The sequence below is a fragment of the Zalophus californianus genome, chromosome 5, assembly GCF_009762305.2.
Source record: "Zalophus californianus isolate mZalCal1 chromosome 5, mZalCal1.pri.v2, whole genome shotgun sequence".
Classification (NCBI taxonomy): domain Eukaryota; kingdom Metazoa; phylum Chordata; class Mammalia; order Carnivora; family Otariidae; genus Zalophus; species Zalophus californianus.
The window spans coordinates 26418413-26440162 of record NC_045599.1 but is presented as its reverse complement, the minus strand read 5'-3'; the positions used below and the strand labels follow the sequence as shown (position 1 = coordinate 26440162).

At 36.6% G+C, this 21750-nt stretch overlaps 1 protein-coding gene and 1 pseudogene across 1 annotated transcript in view; one reads left to right on the top strand and one right to left on the bottom strand.

The window, feature by feature from the left end:
- AFF4 (AF4/FMR2 family member 4) overlaps positions 1–21750 on the top strand; it is an 87321-nt gene that overhangs the window by 32410 nt on the left and 33161 nt on the right. The window contains 1 exon segment of the mRNA XM_027607169.2: positions 1351–1437. Within this exon segment, the coding sequence (XP_027462970.2) occupies positions 1351–1437 (87 nt within the window).
- Positions 19854–20277, bottom strand: LOC113929931 (annotated as a pseudogene).

Below are 21750 nucleotides of genomic sequence, written 5' to 3'. Positions count from 1 at the left end.
GCTGGATATTGGAAATAATCAACTCTTTAATATTATTTCAGAAAGTGAAATGCTATTAAAAAAACAAAGCATTGTAAGAAGATAAAGAGCAATTAATGGTGCAGGTGGCTGTTTTACAAAGTTCCAGTAGTAGAGACTGTATTGAGTGTCCAGGTCTCTTTCCCCTTCTGTTGTTCTGTTGCCCAAAGGTAGCCAGAGATTTTTTTTTCATATATATTTTTTCATATACAAACATTTACTAGGACATAGACTGTGATTTCTGTTTATCACTTAACAGTATATTGTGGACAGCATTTCATAGCAGTAGTTAAATTCCTCATTTACTGTCTGCTTGGTGTTCCATTGTATGGCTGTCTGGTAATTTATTTAATTATTCTGTGCTGTTGGATATTTTGGTTGTTTCCATTTTTGAAGTGTAGGCCCCTTGAACATGTATCTTTACCTAACTGTGTGGGTATAGCTACAGAGTAAATTCCTAAAAGTTAAACCACCCTTACTGTATTTTCTCAGTCTACCTAATGGCTTACTTTGAACTAAATGCCAGAAATAAAACACTCCTTCCTTATTCTAAATCTGATATCTCTCTTTCCCCTGCTCCTCTAACATACACATTGTGATCTTACCCAAATCTCCACTTGAACATAGTTGGCATGTGATTAAACAGAAGGCATTGAATGAAATCATACTTATGGCCTTGCTTGTCTGTCTTCCTTCTCATGTGCTTTTGGTAATCTCTTTTCTCGTTTCCTCCACCTGACCAAAACTTCCCATCAGCAAATGGGCTCTGCAGCCAGACTTCCTAGGATGAAATTTCGTGTCCATTTGTGTCCACAAATGTGTGGCCTTTAATAAATAACTTCTGTGCTTCGGTTTCATCCTACATATAGAGTTAGGGTAATAATGGTGTCTACCTCCTAATATCATTGTGAGTACTAAATGAGTAACAGACCTGTAAAACAGCACAGTATCTGGCCCATTAAAGGTACACAATAAATGTTAGCTCCTTTTCTTATTATTACCCGCCCCTCCCGCTCTCACAGCACGCTCTTCTTCAGTACATTGTACTGTGTACCTTGTATTTGATTACTGGTGTATTTCTTTGATGATTCACAGGTTTCATCATCTTAGCTGCAAGCTCCTTGAAGCCAGGGAGTGGATATTATTTATCTATTTCCTGCCCCATAGTGCCTTGCACACAATTGTGCTTAATAATTAATATTTATTGATTAAATATGTATACTTTTGGAGGACCTATCATGAAACCAGCATTTATAATACAAATCTGGTTTTTAGTTATGTAATTTTTATCCTTGAACTGGTTGAAAACAAACTGTAATAATTACATTTCAGGAGATGACGCATTCATGGCCTCCCCCTCTAACGGCTATTCATACACCATGCAAAACAGAACCTTCCAAATTTCCTTTTCCAACTAAGGTAAGTAAATAACATGTGTCTTTGATACTGTTAGAAAACTCTAAATGGCTTGACTAAAATCATATGAATTCAAAATTGTCTTGCCATTCTAGTGGGAGACAGACAATAGATATATAAGTTCAAATAGTGATCATTGCTATGAAGAAAATAAAACAAGATAATGGAATCAAGAGCGACTTGGATTAAGAGGTTCTTGAAAAAGCTTTGAAGGCAATCGGGAAGAGAATTAAAAGGCATCAATGTTTGTTGCAAACTGTTCTAGGCTGCAGGTGGTAAGGGCTTCTCAAGCTCTTGCCTGAGAACCCCCCCCCCACTTCCATTGGACATAGCAGCCATACTGATGTGCTGTGGAGAGGTTCCTCAGACAACGGTTCCAAATTCAACGACAATCAGCAGATGTGCTTTTCTTTTTTTTAACATGAATTTATATTTACACGAATAATAGAAGAATATATTCTCCTTGTGGAAGTTTGACCAGGACCTCTAATAATAGCCTTTCCCAGTGTTGCCTCTTCCATCTCACCAGAGCAACTTCATGCATACCTTTGCAAGTCTTTTCACAAGCATTTGCAGACATACATATGTGATCATTATGTGTAAGCACTCTCTCTTTGACTTTATTTCTGCCCAGATTTATTGTTCTGGATTTTTAATCAGCAACAGGCCTTAGAGGTCATTCTGTGTTACTAAGTGTCATAGATTACATATACAGGTATTTCATTTCTTATATTTGCATCTATAGTATAAGTGTATTTTAGTTGAATTATTTCCCTTTGGTATTTAAGTTGTTGCCAAGTTTTCATTTCCATAAACATTGCTTGTGTGGTATCTTTTTCATGCCTTCTTGTGTGCATATGAGTTTCTTTTGTGTAAAGTAAGAAGTAGAATTGTTGAGTATTGAGTTGGTATATTTAATATATATTCTCAAATCCCCTCTGTATCAGTTGTATCGGTCAGTACTCCCGCTTCTATTCCCTCTGATTCCTCACATGCACGTCACCATTTGTTATTTGAAGCACCAGTCTTTTGAGTGCAGAATGGCATTTCATTTCCTAGATTGCTAGTCAGGTTTGTCACCTTTACACATTGTCATCTGTGTGATTTCTCTGTAGGTGAATTTACTCTGTACGTGAATCTCTGCTCTTGGGGTTGCATCTTTCACCTAATGAGTTTAAGGAGGATTTCTTTTTGTGTTGTTTTGTTTGAATTCTGGATTCTAATAATTTCTTCTATGTGCTACAAATATATTGCCCCGTTAGAGTCCTTTTAACTATTATGGTCTGGAAGATTTTAATTTTGATGAATAAGTAGATCGTTCTCTTCTATGAAGCTTTTACTTTTCAATGTCTTGTTAAAGAAGCATTTTCCTTCACCAGGATCATAAGCCTACCCTCTTATTTTTTACCTTAATGTAATTGCAATTTTGTTTTCTGTGCTTATCTTTAGCCCAATTTATTTTTGTGAATAATGTGAGGTAGGCATGTAACTTTCTGCCTGTATGTGTACCCTCACCCTCTTTTACTTCAACCTTAATACACACCTAATAAATGTACAGTTGGAGTTTGGTAGGTGTATGCCCCTGTGTAGCCACCACCCCAGTCAAGAATTAGAATATTTCCAACACCGCCAAAAGTCCCCTCATGTTTCTTTGCAGTCTGCCTCACCCCCACCACTGGCCCCTCATAATTACTGATCTGTTTTATGTCACTATAGATAAGTTGTGCTTTTTCTAGAATGTCATGTAAATGGAATCCATACAGTGTGTACTCCTTTAGTATATATATGTTTACCTTCTTTAGCTCAGCATCTACTTTTGGAATTCTTCCATGTTCATGAATATATTGGTAATTTGTTCTTTTTTATTCCTGAGTTCCTTTTTATTTGTGTTGTATGAAAATATCAAAGTTTGTGTATCCATGTACCTGTTGATTAACATTTGGGTTTTTTCCAGATTTGGGCTATGAAGAAGAGAGTATCTATAAATATTCACTTACAAACCTTTTTGTAGACTTAAGTTTTCTTTTTTCAAGGATAAATACTGGGCTATATGGTAAAAAGTAGAATTGCTCAGTCATATGTTGAATTCATGTTAAATTGATACTAAACTAAAACTATTTTCCAAAGCGACTGTGTCATACTCCTACCTCGCTCCACTCCCATCCGTCAGCAATAAATTGTAGTTTGATTTGTTCTGCATCCTCGTCTACATCTGGTATTGTCAGTCTTATTTAGTTTTAGCCATTTTCCTGGGCACGTAAAGGTTTAACTCATACTGGTTTCAGTTTGTGATTCCCTGATGACTAATGATGTTGAACCTCTTCTTATGACCTTATTGACCATTCTTCTTTTTTGGATATCAGTTCAAATCTTATGACTCTTGTGTATTATGTGTGTGTGGTGGTGGCAGGACTGGGAGATGTTATTTGTAGTTTTCCTGTCTTTGGTTTTAGTATCAGGGTAACTCTGGCTCTTTAAAAGGAGCAGGGAAATGTTCTCTTCATTTCTGTTTTCTGAACTGGTTTGTGGAATTTGGTTTTAATTCTTCCTTGAATTTTTCTTTTTTTAAAGATTTTTTTATTTGAGAGAGCAAGAGACAGCAGGACAGAGCATGAGTGGGGGGAGAGGCAGAAGGAGAGGGAGAGGCAGACTCCCTGCTGAACACAGGGCTCCAACCCTGGGACCCTGGGATTATGACCTGAGCCAAAGGCAGACGCTTAACCGACTGACCCACCCAGGCACACCTTGAATATTTTAATGTACTTCAGCAGTGATGCCATTTGGGCCCATAGTGTTCTTTACTGGAAGGTATTCAATTATAAAGTCAAGGTTTTCATTAGATAAAGAGCTATTCAGATTTGCTATTCCTTGTATCAATCTTGTAATTTGTTCATTTCATCTAAGTAGTCAAGTTTATTGGTATAGAGTTATTTATAATATAAATACTTTTAAAGTCTGTAGGATCTCTAGTAAAGTCATTTTTTCCCCTGATATTGGTGATTTGTATTTTCTCTTTTCATTTTCTTTTATTAGTCTAGCTAGAGTTTTGTCAGTTTTTTTTTAAGTTATTTATTTATTTATTTATTTATTTGACAGAGATAGCGAGAGCAGGAACACAAACAGGGGGAGTGGGAAAGGGAAAAAGTAGGCTTCCCGCAGAGCAGGGAGCCTGATGCAGGGCTCAATCCCAGGACCCTGGGATCATGACCTGAGCCAAAGGCAGACACTTAACAACTGAGCAACCCAGGCGCCCTACTTAACTGTGGGTTTCATTTACTTTTCTTTTAACTTCAGATGGAGGCTTACATCATTAATCATAGACATTTCTTGTTTTCTGCATTTAAAACTATCAATTTCCCTCTGAGCCCTGCTTTAGGTATATCTCACAGATTCTGATATGTTGTGATTTTATTACCATTTAGTGTGTGATATTTCCTTACTCCCTTTGTGACTTCTTCCTTGATCCTTAGAAGCATATGGTTTCATTTTCAAATATTTGAGGATTTTCCACATATCATTTTATTACTGATTCTAATTTATTTATGTTCTTGTTAGAGAATATAAGCTATAATTTGTTTTTAAAAATTCATTTTAATGTTTTATGGCCAGTATATGAACTTTCTTGGTGACTGTTTCATGTACACTAGATAGAATATGTTCTTTTTTTTTTTTTTAAGATTTTATTTATTGGGGCACTTGGGTGGCTCAGTCATTAAGCATCTGCCTTCAGCTCAGGTCATGATCCCAGGGTCCTGGGATTGAGCCCCGTATCGGGCTCCCTGCTCCATGGGAAGCCTGCTTCTCCCTCTCCCACTCCCTCTATTTGTGTTCCCTCTCGCTGTCTCTGTCAAATAAATAAATAAAATCTTTAGGAAAAAAGAAAGATTTTATTTATTTGAGACAGAGCAAGAGAGTGAGCACAAGAGGGGAGGAGGGTCAGAGGGAGGGGGAGAGGCAGACCCTCTGCTAAGCAGAGAGCCTGACGTGGGGCTCAATCCCATGACCCCGAGATCATGACCTAAGCTGAAGGCAGACGCTTAACTGACTGAGCCACCAGACGCCATAGAATATGTTCTGTATATATCAGATCAAGTTGGTCGAGAGTGATTAGTTGTCTACATTTTAATGGGCTTTCTATTTGTTCTATCAGCTAATGAGAGTATTGACATCTGCACCTCTGTTGGTGGATTTGTCTATTTCCTCTGTCAGACAGGTTTTGTCCACTTGGAGTTCAGGTATTTTGAAGTTTTGTTATTAGGTATGTTTAGGATTGCACTATCTTTCTGATAAATTGATCCCTCTTTTTTTATTATGAGATGTCCATCTTTATATGTGGTATTAATGCTTATTCTGAAGTCTACTTTGTCTGATTTTCATGTAGTCACTCCAGCTTTCTTTTAATTTACTATTAACATGATTTAACATTCTCTTTTATTTTTAATCTATTGGTGGCTTTATATTTAAAGTGAGTTTCTTATAGGCAGCATATAATTTGGTCTTGGTTTTGCAGTTTGCCAGTCTCTAGTATTTAATCTTGGAGTGTTTAAACCATTTTCTTTTAATGTAGTAATTGATATTGTAGGTGGGTTTTTTTTGTTGTTGTTGTTTTTGTGGGTTGGTTTGTTTTTTTATATTGTAGGGTTTAAATGTACCATTTGTTATTTTTTTCTATTTGTTCCAACAGTTCTTTCTTTCTTTGTTCCCTTTCTTGAGATTCTTTTGGATTTTAATAGTATACCTCTTTCTTTTTATTGTAAAATTAAAGCTTGAGTTTATCGGAAGACTATGAGCATAAACTCATAGTTCTGGCTTATGAATGCAGGTCCATTCATAATTTTTTTTAGGTGACAGTTTTTTTGAGGTATAATATACACATCCTACAGTTCATTCATTTAAAATGTACAATTAACTGGTTTTTAGTATATTCATAGTTGTGTAACCATCACCACAATTATTTTGGAACGTTTTATCATCACAAAAAGAAACCCTATACTATTTAGCAGTCACCCTTCTATGTCCTTCAGCCCCCACCCTAGCCCCAAAGCAGTCACTCATCTATATTATATCTCTATTGATTTGCCTGTTCTGGACATTTCATGTAAATCAAATCATACAATATGTGGTCTTTTTTGACTGGATCTTTTACATCTAGCATGATGTTTTAAAGGTTCATTCATGTTATGTTGTCAGTATTTTGTTCCATTTTATGGCTAAATATATTCCATTGTACAGGTATATCACATTTTGTTTATCTATTTATCAGTTCATTGACATTTGGGTTGTTTTCAGTTTGGGGCTATTAGGAAAATTGTTACTGTCAACATTAGCGTAGAGACATGTTTTCAGTTCTCTTTAGTTTGCTGGGTCATTTAGTAACTGTGGTTAATCTTTTGAGGAACTGCCTGATGGTTTTCCACAGTGTTTGCTACATTTTATCTTCCCACCAGCAGTGCATGAGAGTTCCAGTTTCTTCAAATCATGGCCAAGTTGTTACCCTTCCTTGGGAATAAAGCTGTTTTAGAGGGTGTGAAGTGGTTTATCATTGTGGTTTTGATATTAATTTCTCTGATGGCTGATGATGTTAAGAATCTTTTCATGGGCTCATGGGCCTTTGTATATCTTATTTAGAGAGATACCTATCCAGATATTTTGCTCATTTTTAAATTGGGTTATTTCTCTTTTTATCATTAAGTTATAGTGTTTGTATATCTTATAGTCCCTTATCAGATGAATGATTTGCAAAAATTTTCTCCCATACTGTGATTTGTCTTTTTTTTTTTAAGGTGCATGAGTGGGGAGAGGGGCAGAGAGAGAGGGAGAAAGCATGCTCCCTGCTGAGCAGGAAGCCCCGACGTGGGGCTTGATCCCAGGACCCTGGGATCCTGACCTGAGTCGAAGGCAGGCGCTTAACTGACCAAGCCACCCAGGTGCCCCTCTTTTTGCTTTCTTGATAGTATTTTTTAAGGTACACAAATCTTTCATTTTAATGACGTCCAATTTATTTTTTGTTGTTGTTTGTGCTTTTGGTGTCATATCTAAGAAACCATTGCACAATGCAAGGTATTGAGGATTTACATCTATATTTTCTTCTATGAGTTTTATAGTTTTAATTCTTACATTTAGGTCTTTGATCATTTTGAGTTAATTTTTGTATTTGCTGTGAGATAGGAGTCCAGCTTCATTCTTTTGCATGTGCATACCCAGTTGTACCTGCACAGTTTGTTGAAAAGACTGTTCTTTTCCCACTGAATATACTTCATACCCTTGTTGAAATAAATTGACCATAAATGTGAGGGGTTTTTTGTATATTTGAGAATATACAAATTCTTGTTTACTGGTCTGTTTATCTTTATGGTAGTGTCACATTGTCATGAGTACTATATAGTTTTGTAGTAAATGTTGAAATCGGGAAGTGTGTGTGTGTGTGTGTGTGTGTGTGTGTGTGTGTGTGTGTGGTAGCTCTAGGGTTTACAGCATTACATACCACAATTATTTTCAAGCAATACATCATTTCATGTATAGGTTAATTGCCTTGCAACAGTTTAACTTCGCTTCGTCTTTTTGTTCTTTCTGCTTTTATCATACATGTTTCTTATCTATATGTTATAAACCTCACAATACATTATTATTTCTTACATTTTAAACAGTCAAGTATATTAAGTAACTTTATTGAGGATTAATTATATTCAGTAAACAACATATTTTAAGTTTAAATTTGATTTTTTTTACTTAAGTGTAAACCTGTGAAACTCATCATGACAGTCAGTACACTTAACATATCAATTACTCCCAAATGTTTCTCTTGAAACATTTTTTTTTTCAGGGTGGGTGCCTGGGTGGCTCAGTCAGTTAAGCATCTGACTTCAGCTCAGGTCATGATCCCAGGGTCCTGGGATAGAGCCCTGTGTGGGGCTCCCTGCTCAGCAGGGAGTCTGCTTCTCCCTTTGCCCCTACCCTCACTTGTGCTTTTTTTCCCTCTCTCTCTCAAATAAATAATACCTTAAATTTTTTTTTAAAATTCCAGTGTAATTAACATAGCACGCTGTACTAGTTTCAGGTGTACAATATAGGGATTCAACAATTCTGTACATGACTCAGTGCTCGTCATGGTAAGTATACATACTCAAACCCTTCACCTATTTCACCCATCCCCCCCACCCACCTCTCCTCTGTTAACCAACCATCTGTTCTCTTTATTTCAGAGTCTTGGGTTTTTTTTGTTTATCCCTTTCTTTCTTTGTTCATTTGTTTTCTTAAATTCTACATATGAGTGAAATCATATGGTACTTTGTTTTTCTCAGACTGACTTCATTTAGCATTATACTCTCTAGATCCATCCGTGTTGTTGCAAATGGCAAGGTTTTATTCTTTTTTATGGCTGAGTAATATTCCAGTGTGTGTGTGTGTGTGTGTGTGTGTGTGTGTGTGTGTGTGTGTGTGTGTGTGTATACACACCACATCTTCTTCTTCCGTGCATCTATTGATGGGCACTTGGGCTGCTTCCATAATTTGGCTACTGCAAATAATGCTGTAGTATACATAGGGGTGCTTGTATCTTTTTGAACTAATATTTTCGTATTCTTTGGGTAAATACCCAATAGTGCGATTACCAGAACATAGGGTAGTTCTACTTTTAATTTTCTGAGGGAACTCCATACTGTTTTCCACAGTTGTTGCATCAGCTTGTGTTCCCACCAACAGTGAATGAGGGTTTTTTCCCTCCATATCCTTGCCAGCACTTGTTTCTTGTGTTTTTGATTTTAGCCATTCTGACAGGTGAGAGGTGAGATCTCATTGTGGTTTTGATTTGCATTTCCCTGATGATGAGTAATGTTGAGCATCTTTTCATGTGTCTGAGGGCCAACTGTATGTCTTCTTTGAAGAAATGTATGTTCTTGTCTTTTGTCCACTTTTTAATTAGATTATTTGCTTTTTGGTGTTATGTTGTATAAGTTCTTTATATATTTTAGATACTAACCCTTATTGGATATATCATTTGTACATAGCTTCTTACATTCATTAGGTTGTCTTTTTGTTTTATTGATTGTTTTCTTTGCTGTGCAGCAGCTTTTTATTTTGATATCGTCCCAACAGCTTACTTTCCCTTTTGTTTTCCTTGCCTTAAGAGACATATTTAGAAAAATGTTGCTATAGCAAGTGTCAGAGAAATTACTGCCTGTGCTCTCTTCTAGGATTTTTATGGTTCCAGGTCTCACATTTAGGGCTTTAGTCCAATTTGAATTTATTTTTGTGTATAAAATAAAAATGGTGTGAAAGTGGTCTAGTTTCATTCTTTTGCATTGGTTTTCCCAACACCATTTCTTGACGAGACTTTTTCCCATTGCATATTCTTTTTTTTTTTTAAGATTTACTTATTCTAGAGAGAAAGAAAGCATGTGTGTGCAAGTGGGGGGAGGGGCAGAGGGAAAGAAGGCAGACTCCCTGCTGAGTGCAGAGCCTGATGTGGGGCACAACCCCACAACCCATGAGATCATGACCTGAACTGAAACCAAGAGAGTCGGACACCCAACTGACTGAGCCACCCAGACGCCCCCTTTGCATATTCTTGCACCCTTTGCTATAGATTAATTGACCATATAATCATGGGTTTGTTTCTGGGTTCTCTTTTTTCTTCCATTGATCTTTGTGCCATACTGTTTCGATTACTACAGCTTTGTGTAGCATATCTTGAAATCTGGGATTTTGATACCTCCAGTTTTGTTCTTTTTTAAGATTGCTATTTGGGGTCTTTTGTAGTTTCATACAAATTTTAGAGTATTTGTTCTTGTTATGTGAAAAATGCCATTGGTATTTTGATAGAGATTGCATCAAATCTGTACATTGCTTTCCATAGTATGGACATTTAACAATATTTGTTCTCCTAATTCATGAGCATGGAGTTTCTTTCCATTTGTTATGTGTTGTCTTCAGTTTCTTTCATCAGCATTTTGTAGTTTCAGAGTACAGATCTTTTACCTCCTTGGTTAAGTATATTCCCAGGTATTTTATTATTTTTGGTGCAATTGTAAATGGGATTGTTTTCTTAATTTTTCTTTCTGCTATTTCGTTATTAGTGTATAGAAATGCAACAGGTTTCTCTATCTTGCTTTTGTATCCTGCGATCTTATTGAATTCATTTATTAGTCCTAGTTTTTCGGTGGAATCTTTTACAATTTTCTATATATGGTATCATATCATCTGCAATAGTGAAAGTTTGACTTCTTCCTTACCAATTTGGGTATCTTTTATTTCTTTTTTTTTTGGTCTGATTGTTGTGGCTAGGACTTGCAGTATATTGTGTTGAATAAAAGTGGTAAGAGTAGACATCCTTGTCTTGTTCATGATCTTAGGGGGAAAGCTTTCAGTTTTTCCCATTGAGGATGATGTTCACTGTGGGTTTTTCATGGCCTTTATTATGTTGAGGTATGTTCCCCCTAAACCTGGATGTTGTAATTTGTCAGATGCTTTTTCTGCATCTTTTCAAATGTTCATACGGTTTTTGTCCTTTCTCTTGTTGATGTACCCCAGATGTTTCCTTATGATCTTTTATAATGTCTTCCTTGTAGTCTCTGTCCTTCCCGTCGCTAGGCAGCTACTAATCTGATTTCTGTCACTATATATTAGTTTGCATTTTTGAGAATCGTATGTAAATAGAATGATAATACATATTAACTCTTTTTGGTCTGGTTTCTTTAACTCAGCACAATTACTATTTTTTTTTAAAGATTTTATTTATTTGAGAGAGAGAGCATGAGCTATGAAGGGAGAGGGGAAGCAGGCCCTCCTCACCCCCCCCCCCGAGCAGGGAGCCCCATGTGGGGCTAGATCCCTGGACCCTGAGGTCATGATCTGAACTCATCCAACTGAGCTCAGCACAGTTATTTTGAGATTCATCCATATTGTCAAATGTATAAATCATTCTTTTTTACTACTAAATAGTATTCAATTTCTTAGTTATACCACAGTCTGTTTACCCATTCACCTACTGATGGACATTTGAGCTCTTTCTGGTTTTTAGTTGTTAAAAATAAAGCTGCTGTGAATATTTGTGTACAAGTCTTTGTATGGGCACATGCTTTTATTTCTCATAAGTAAATACCTTCAAGTATAGGGCAGATGTACATTTAACTTTTAGGAAAATTTCATACTGTTTTCTAAAATGATTGAACCATTTTATATTCCTACTAGCGATAGGTGAGAGTTTCAGTTGCTCCACATACTTACCAGTGTTTGATATGGTCAGTCTTTTTAAATTTTAGGCCTTTTAGCAATTGTGTACGAGTGCTTCATTTTGTTTTTTGTTTTTTTTTTAATTTTTTTTAAAGATTTTATTTATTTATTTGACAGAGAGAGGGACAGTGAGAGAGGGAACACAAGCAGGGGGAGTGGGAGGGGGAGTGGGAGAGGGAGAAGCAGGCTTCCCGCGGAGCAGGGAGCTGGATGCAGGGCTCGATCCCAGGACTCTGGGATCATGACCTGAGCCGAAGGCAGACGCTTAACGACTGAGCCACCCAGGTGCCCCTTCATTTTGGTTTTAATTGACATTTCTCTATGACAGATGATGTTGAGCACCTTTTCATGTATTTATTTGTCATCTGTGTGTCTTCTTTGGTGCGCTGTTTAAATCTTTTGCCTATCTCTTATTGGATTGTTGTCCTCTTCATTTTTTTTTAAAGATTTTATTTATTTATTTGAGAGAGAGTGTGTGTGAGAGAGTACAAGCAGGGGGAGAAGCTGAGCAGTGAGCCCAACGTGGGGCTCAATCCCAGGACCCCAAGATCATGACCTGAGCTGAGGGCAGACGCTCATCCAACTGAGCCACCCAGGCGCCCCTGTTGTCCTCTTCTTACTGAGTTTTTGAGAGCATGTTCAGGATGTAGGTCTATTATCAGATACAAGATTTGCACATTTCCCCCCCAGTAAGTAGCTTCCCTTTTCATTATCTTAATTGTCTTTTGAAGATGAGAAGTTGTTAATATTGATGAAGTCTAATTCCTCAGTTTTTTTGTTTACAGATCATGTTTTTGGTGTCTAAGAAATTTTGCCCTACCCACATTCTCCTTTTTTTTTTTTTTTAGACGTTTTATAGTTTTAGGCTTTACATTTAGGTCTGTGATCCATTTTACGGTAATTTTTGTGTATGGTGATAAGATATCGATCACAGTTTATTTTTTTTTTGCGTACAGATATCCATTTCCATCATCATTTGTTTAAAAAGCTTGTCTCTGGGGGCTCCTGGGTAGCCCACTCATTTAAGTGTTGGACTCTTGATTTTAGCCAAGGTCATGAACTCAAGGTCTTGAGATCAACTCTCCCCCCCACCTCCCCACCCCCCGCTGGGTGTGGAGTCTGCTTGAGATTCTCTCCCTCTTCCTTTGCCCCCCTCCCCCACCTCTTAAAAAAAGAAGGATCTTGTCTCTGCATGGAATTGCCTTAGCAATTGCAGTTGTTCATATATGTGGTGCCTTTCTTTTCTTTTTCTTTCTTTTTTCTTTTTTTTTTTTAGATTATTTATTTTTAGAGAGTGAGTGGGGAAGGGGTAGAGGGAGAGACTCTCAAGCAGACTCCCCCACTAAGCACAGAGCCCAACATGGGGCTTGATCCCATGACCTGAGCCAAAATCAGGAGTCGGACACAACCAGGTGAACCACCCAGGTGCCCCTTGAGGTTTTCCAGTTTTATTGATCTTCTAAAAAACTGCTTTTTCTACTTCATTGTTTTTGGGTTTTGTTGCATTGATTTCCATTGTCTTCTTTATTACTTATCCTGCTTTCATTTGGTTTAATTTATATTTCCTTTGAAAAAACATTGTATTTTTTAAATTCTATTTTTTTGTTTTAATTTACACTTCTTTTTTAAAAAATTCTATTTTTTTTTAAAGATTTTATTTGAGAGAGAGCCAGAGAGAGAGCACAAGTGGTGGAGAGGGGAGAGGAGGGGGAAGGGGCAGAGGGAGAAGCCGACTCCTCACTGAGCAGAGAGCCCATTGTGGGGCTTGATGCCAGGACCCTGGGATCATGACCTGAGCTGAAGGCAGACGCTTAACCAATTGAGCCACCCAGGCGCCTTTAAAAAAATTCTTAAAGAGGAAGCTAAGGTCATTGATTTGAGATCTTTCTTACTTTCTCATACAGGCTGTTAGTGCTATAAATTTTCCTCTAAGTAATGTTTTATTTGCATCCCACAAATTCTGAAATGTGTTTTTATTTTTATTCAGTTCAAAATATCTTCTGATTTCTTTTTTGATTTCTTCTTTATTCTGTGGATTATTTTGAAGTGTCATTTAGTTTTCAGGATATTTGGAGGTTTTCCACCTATTTTCTGTTACCTTGTATATTTTCTCTTACTTGTGGCTTAATTCCGCTGTGGTCAGAGAATGTTCTTTGGGTGACTTGAATTCTTTTACATTTACTACAACTTATTTCATGGCCCAGAATATTGTTTTCTATGGTAAAAGTTTTGTGTACACTTGAATATGTATTTTGCTGTTGTTAAGTGGAGTGTTTTATAAATGTTGATTAGATCAACTTGATTTATAGCATTAGTCAAGTTTTCTATATTCTTACTCATTTTAATTTAACTTGTTCTGTCGGTTATTGAGAGTTATAGTTAACCTCCCAATTATTTTGAATTTGTCATTGTTCACTTCTTCATACTTTTAGGAGTTCATGTTTTAGGTGCATAAACATTTGGGATTGCTATTAGTTCTAGATGAATTGATATGTTTATTGTTATGAAATGACCCCTTTAATCCTGATGATAATCTTTGCTATAAAATTTACTTTGTCCAATATTAATATAACCATCCTAGCTTTCTTTTGATTAGTGTACATATTGTATTCCTTTTTCCATTCTTTATTTTTAACTTATTTGTGTTCATTTATTTAAAATGCACTTCTTGTAAGTAGCATATAATTTTGTCTTGCCTTTTTTAAAAATCCAGTCTGGTACTCTGCTATTTTATTGGGGTATTTATTTATTTTGGGGGTGTACTTAGACCATTTATATTTAATGTGGTTATTGATAAACCACTTTAATGTGGTTATTGATATGCCATCTTGCCTTTTGATATCTACTTGTCCCATCTGCCCTCCCCCTTTATAGCCTTCTTTTGGATTGAGTATTTTTTATGTTTGCATTGTAGTTTTGGCTTATTAACTTTAACTGTTTTATTTTATGTGTGCTCCAGGGTTTGTGGAATATGTCTTTGTCAAAGTCTATCTTCAAGTAATATACCATTCTTTTCTGTTATATAAGAACCTTTCAACATTATGCTTTTTTCCCCCTTCCCGGTATCTGTTCTATTGTTGCATACATTTTACTTACATTTAAGTTATAAACCCCACAATATTTTTATTTTTCATTTAGACAGTCTCTTATCTTTTGAAGACATTTAAATAATAGAGGCAAAAGGATTTTTGTCTTTCTTTATATAGTTACCATTTCTTTTGCTCTTTATTCGTTTGTGTTCATCCAGATTTCTGATTGGCATTTTCCTTCTACCTGGAGGACTGACTTTTAACATTTCATTTAATGCTTGTCTGCTTGTGATGAATGCTTCTTGCTTTTGTGTGTCTGAAATTTTTATTTTACCTTTTTTCCTAAGGTATTTTTGCTGGAAATAGAATTCTAGGTTAAAGATGTTGTCCACTGTCTTCTGGCTTGCATTGTGTCTGGTATATAATTCCTTGTCATTTTTTCCTTCTTTGTATATAATTTGTCTTTTTTCTTTCTGGTTGCTTTTAAGATTCTTTTTGTCTCTATCACTGATTTTAAGCTGTTCAGTTTTGATGTGTCTTCGTGTGGTTCTTTTCATCTTTTTTGTGCTTGGGGTTATTTTTAGCTTCTTGGAACTTTGGTTTATAGTTATCACATTTAGAAAAAAGTTTGCTATTACTTTCTCAAGATATTTTTCTGTACTCCCTTTTCCCCTTTTCTCCTTTACTTGAAGGGCTCCAATTACATGTATATTAGGCCTCTTGAAATTGTTCCATAACTCAGTAATGCACTATTCATTTTTTTGTTCAGTCTTTTTTGTGGTTTCATTTAGGAGTAGTTTCTATTGTTATATCTTCTGTTTCAGTAATCTTTGGTTCTGCAGTGTCTTAATCTGCTAATCTCATTTAGCATATTCTTGATCTCAGTCATTATGGCTTTCATCTGTATAAATTTGATGGTTATTTGTCAAAACATTTACTTACGAAGTTCTTACTGTGTTCCCGGTATCATATTTAACAGTGTATTCTTTATTGATGATGCACTTTAGTTAGAAAGGTGAGGGCAAAAAATGATTACAGAGGCACAAATTATACTGGAGCCCGTGAGCTTCTTTTGAGGCATTGTCTGTAAAAGGGAACAGAGAAATGTGATGATGCCAAGAAGGGTATAGTGATGTTGTCAGGTGAGTATTTTTATAAGATGAGAATGTTTTATCTTATATGTATGTGCTGATCATAATGTTTCAGTAAGAAGGAAAAGCATATGATACATGAAAGATAGAGGGTACCCTTAGGAAATCACCACAAGAGAGGTTGAGATTCAGTGCTCAAGTACAGGATATTGACTTTAGAATAGTGCACAATTAGCTCATTCTTTGTCATTGGAGGGAAAGCAAATGAGGTGGGTATCACTGGAGATAGGTTAGTAGATTTTTCAGTGGTAGTTTGAAGCGTATTGAAGCTTTTGACTGCCCTTGCATTTATTCAGTGTATGTTTGAAACAACTCCTGGCAGTGTTCTGGGTGCTTCGGAGGTATAGCATTGAATCATTTGGATGTTACCCTGTTCTAAGATTGGTATTTAAAAAAGCAATTAGAGTAGTATGTGCCAGTGCCTAGAATAGTTCCTGGCACCTATGGCGGTTCAGTAAATGTTTGTTTACTGAATTTGTATATAAATACTCAGGTAATGTGTTTAGATTTTTGGTTTTTCTGAAACACTTCAGTTAGGTACTTAGTGATCATTGTTTCAGTTGGGTTGCTTTTACAAGTTGGGTTTTGGTTTTTTATAGCTCATCTCATTCTTTGACTTTTCAGTGAATACACCTTCGTGTGTATTTTAGTTTAAGACTTTATCCGAAGCTTTACTAGGTATTTATTCTCTGTGTGTGCTGACCATATGAACTGGGTCCACTGAGAGGACAGAGAAGGGAGAAAATTTTGTTAGGGAATTTGGAGATGACATCCTAAAGATGATAACAGTAACTGGGCTTAGAAGGAGAAGTATAGGAGTGCCAGAAGCACATGGGAAGGTAAGGAGCACGATAGGAAGGATTTCACACTCATTAGCAGGTCGAAAGAGCAGCTCACATATGGCTTGTGGTGGATGAGAAGTTGACTTTAGGAATATGTTTGGAGAGCTGGTTGAGTGAATCCGTTGTCATTCATTAAACATCCTTGATCTGTCCCATTTAAAAACAACACAATACATACATACATACAACAAAACAAATAAATCCCTCTGTTCCGTGTGATTCTTCAGCCAGTCCTCCTCCTTAGAGTTAAACTTCCTGAAAGAGTGGTTAATACTTGATGTCTGTTCTTCTTCCCTCAGGCACTCCTCAGTCTAGGCTGGTTGATCTTGCTTTTACACATGATACCTCACCAAAACCATTTTCATTATGACCACCAGTGGCCCATTTTGTAAATTCAATCATTGTTTTTCATTTTTTATCTTCATATGGCTTCTCATGAGCATTAAATATTGTTTTAAGCTATTTCTTCCTTGTCTCCCACTATATGTTGCTCTTCTAGAGTTACCTTACTTCTCTGACTTCTTTTTCTCCTCGATCTCTGCCTCTACCAATAAATACAAGTTTTCCAGGCATTGTGCTCGGTGCTATAAAAGAATACAAATGAAGAAACGTGTTTTGCCTCAGTCTGCCCAACATTTCGTTGTGGAAATAAAATAATACAAAAGAATGGAAAAAATTACATATTAGTGTTTGTGTGGATGCATAGTTATACACACCATGCTTAGACCTAGAATTGTCTTCTCTTTATATCCTATTCCTCTTTACTTAGGTGTTCTACAAATTTTTATCTTAATAAAAATTTTTATCTTAATTCCAGATACATACATTCAGCTGCATAGTTGACACTTCTTAGATGTTGAGTTTTAAGTGCCTTTGAGACATCTTCCAGGGAGAACTAGTGATTCTCCCTGCTAGTTCCCAACCAAAAAGCAAGAGAAAATAAGCATGATCCTCTTTGACTTTCCTGTCTTAGTGAAGCTAGGAAAACTTTTTTGGAATTATCTTTGGCACTTCCCTCTCTGTTGTACCCAATAAACTGTCATCAAGTCCTAATGCTTTTACCTCCTTTAATGTGTTTTAATTCCACTCATTTTTCTCCATCTTTATTCTTACCACTATGGTAAGTCAGTGGTCTCCAAAGTGGAAAGCATTTATATACTCCAGTGTTGTGTGTATTGGAGATTGGGGGCAGGGACAGAAACAGGATGAAAACTTTATTCTTATTTTTTAGTTCAAAAAATTCTCTATTTTTAAGTCTAAGAAAAAAAATCAAAGTAGTATTGTTTCTCTTGATCTGAATGGCAGATGGTCACATTTTATTTCCAAGGTATTCCAAGAGAAGTTTAGGTCTTTTCATTATGGAAAAGTTGGTGGAATTGCTTTCATTCATTTGCTCTTACTGGCTGTAGCATATTACAGTTTTAAATTGGATCAGTTAAGATGATTTACAGATTATATTAACTGGTTTTAATTCAACTAATCTTCACTTATGGACAAGCGGCTTAAAAGTTATACCTGCAATGAAGCTACTGAGTGAAAATAACACTAAAATGCATTTCTGAGCAAACAAGAAAATGACAGAGCTGAGTTTTTTCTTCTCCTCATATGAGCTCTTAATCTGTCACTGTACAAAGTAGAAACAAGGATGCCCTAAGCTGAAAAAAGAAGAAAACATCCAGATTATCAACAGTAGTTTGAATATGCATTTATGTCTTTAACCTTGCTTTTAGTGTGTAATGTATCTTGGGATACTAACTAATGAAACTATGAAAGCGTCATGATTCATACTCTCTGGTATTTCGAGTTGTGTGATAATTCAATTCAGTCCCTAAACATCCAAGTTTAGTAAATTGTATTAAAAACATGTTTTGAGAGTTCTCCCAGTATTCTATACCTTTGTCCAAAAACTTGGTCATTCTGCTTTACCGAAAAATGAGTAAAATCCAGTAAAGGGAGAATATACTAAAATGCATTTCTTTGTCAGGAAACACTTTTGAGGTAGACTTAGAAAACATAGCTGAAGATTCAAGAAACAGATATTAGAATAAATCATTCATTGTATAAAGTTAGCTATAATGAGGTGGATGAAAGTGCAGGTGCTTCTAGTAATCTCAATTTATGATTTTTTTAAAAAGATTTATTTATTTATTTTAGGGGGGGTGCATGGTAGGAGGGGCAGAGAGAGAGGAAGAGAGAATTTCAAGCAGACTCCACATTGAGAACATGGAGCCTGAAGCGGGGCTCGATCCCAGGATCCTGAGATCATGACCTGAGCCAAAGACAGAGGCTTAAGCAACTGAGCCACCCAGGCACCCTCAATTTATGATTTTTGTTAGATTCTTTTCCAGTTATAAAACACTTGAAGAGATACTTCTTTGTGCATCACTCAAAGAAAGATAAAGATAACAGAGGCAATATAATCCCTCAAGTATAATGTAAATAATTTAATCTCCTTCCTCCTCTTTTTTTCATGGATAACCTTAATAGTACTCCCAAATCTTTTTACAGTAACACAGAAGTTCATATCTTTTTTTTTTTAATCAGCATATGCTGGTTGCTTTATTTAATTTTTCACTTTACAAAGAAGACTAAAATCAAAACCTTTGAACTTACTGTACTTACCAACCTGAATCAAAGAATAGTTACAATCTAAAATAACATCAATAAATCCAATATTATTCTTAGGAGTTTCATTAGGCTATACTGAAACAAGGTAAAATATAAATATCTTACCCCGTACTTAATTTGAAGTGTTGCCACTGAAATCACTTATACATGTTTATTCTGCAAGGTGCTACTATGAAGGTTACAGACTCAAATGCTGCTAATGGTTGTTCAAAATTAAATTTATAGAATATCCAGAAAATAGGCTGGATGAGAACCTCTAGATAGTTTTAAAATATTCATGATCAACAAATTTTTAAAGACATAGAAAGCTATTGTTTTCATATAAATTGGGAGTTTTAAAGTCATTTCCCTTTAGTGCTTTCAGTTGTCACTTGGCCATAAACCAAAGACCCAAATAATTTCAAATGATCACAGATACTGTTTAGGCAAAAATTCTCATGTGTCAGTAGTTTTAAGGTTGTGTACATCAAATTATAGTAAAAAGAGGACTATAAACAACATGCAGCCCCTCTATTTTCATGAACAGACAGCAAAATGGATTACAGTAACCCGAGTCTATATGCCACCATCAGGTGTGGTTCTTTCATTAGTTCACTTTGTGACGGGCCATGAAGAATATCTTCAAATCCAGTAGTCCCATCATTGCCCCTCAAAATAGCCAGTGAAAGGTTTGAGCTTTGAAGAAATGGAAGACGCTGAACCTGCTGCACTGCCTTCATTTCCATTTGTAATTTTAATGGAGCAAACAGACCCTGGATGCCTCTCAGTGTGGAAAAATTCATTTCATCTTGGTTGAGCTGGAAATTTTTTCTTGATAATTCAAGAGGATGACTGGGCAAAAGTTCATTTTTCACAAAAGGAAGACCTTTTCAAAGATCATGACTTTCAAAAGGGTCCCCTTGCTGAAAGTTCAGTAACTAGAATACTGTCCTTTAGCTGAGATCCAAGTCCCCTGGCATTCATTTTCACTTGCTCTGTGGACAGCTTCTCAGCCCCGTTACTGTCAGCCTGCCTTACTGCTCACTTCCCCATATCTTTTTTTTTTTTTAAGATTTTATTTATTTATTAGAGAGCGTGCATGCGCTCTCGCTTGCATGAGCAGGAGTGAGGGAGGGGTAAAGGGGGAGGGAGAGGAAGAGGAAAAAATCTCAAGCAGGGCTCCATCCCAGGACTCTGAGATCCTGACCTGAGCTGAAAGCAAGAGTCAGATGCTCAACTGACTGAGAAACCCAGACGCCCCAGAAGTTCAGATCTTATACATTAACTTCACTGGTGGTTTCGTGACATAAGTTACCTCATGTAAAAATGAGTTATACCTCCCCCCGCAACCCCCCTTCCCCTCCATCTGTCCCACAAGACTCGAATTTTACTAAACAGATATGGTTGTATATATATTATATGTTTTTAAATATAATCTATAAAGTCTGCATGCTTTATGATCTAGCTTTTCAGGTCTTGAGTCTCATTTCTCACCACCCTTCCTCCTGTACCTTTTGCTCCCATGGACTGCCTTTAAGTCCTCCTGTCTTTTCTGACTTTATACATGCTGTTCTCTGTACTCTGAACACTTATTTTCCCAGTTTACTTCCTACCTATATTTTAGGTCTTAACTTGAACGGTATTTGTTTTGTTTTTTTTTTTAAGGTTTTATTTACTTATTTGACAGAGACACAGCAAGAGGGAACACAAGCAGGGGGAGTGTGAGAGGGAGAAGCAGGCTTCCCGCGGAGCAGGGAGCCCGATGAAGGGCTCGATCCCAGGACCCTGGGATCACGACCTGAGATGAAGGCAGACGCTTAACGACTGAGCCACCCAGGCGCCCCTGAACGGTAGTTGTTCAGGGAAGTCTTTGCTCATCTTCCTGGCTGGATCTGTCTTTCTGTCTCTCTTCTCCCCCCCCCCCCTTCTCCCTCTTACTCACACATTCACTCACATGCTCATGCACACAAAATTGTAAGCTCTTGCCTTTTGTTGTACTTGCCACAGTTACCATTTTACCTTTATATGCATGAATAGTTGCAGAGATAGTCATTGACATTATACAGATGAGTGTTAAGCTCCATGATTATAAGTCCTTGTTTTTGCTTATCATTCTGTTTTTCCAGTACTTAGATATATGAATGGATATCATGTCAAAGAGTTTGGGTTTCATTCCTAGGAAAAACAAAGAGCCTTAATTGAAGGCTCTATCAAAAAGAATAGTGATGACTCATACTAGGATTTGGGCTTGAGGAAGATTAACTAGAGACTATAGTTGAGTGAAGGAGAAAGATTAGAGCCAGAAAGATCCATTAGATGGCCTTTGTAGATTAAAAAATGTGAGGGGCGCCTGGGTGGCTCAGTCTGTTAAGCATCTGCCTTCGGCTTGGGTCGTGATCCCAGGGTGCTGGGATTGAGTCCCACATTGGGCTCCCTGCTCAGCAGGGAACCTGCTTC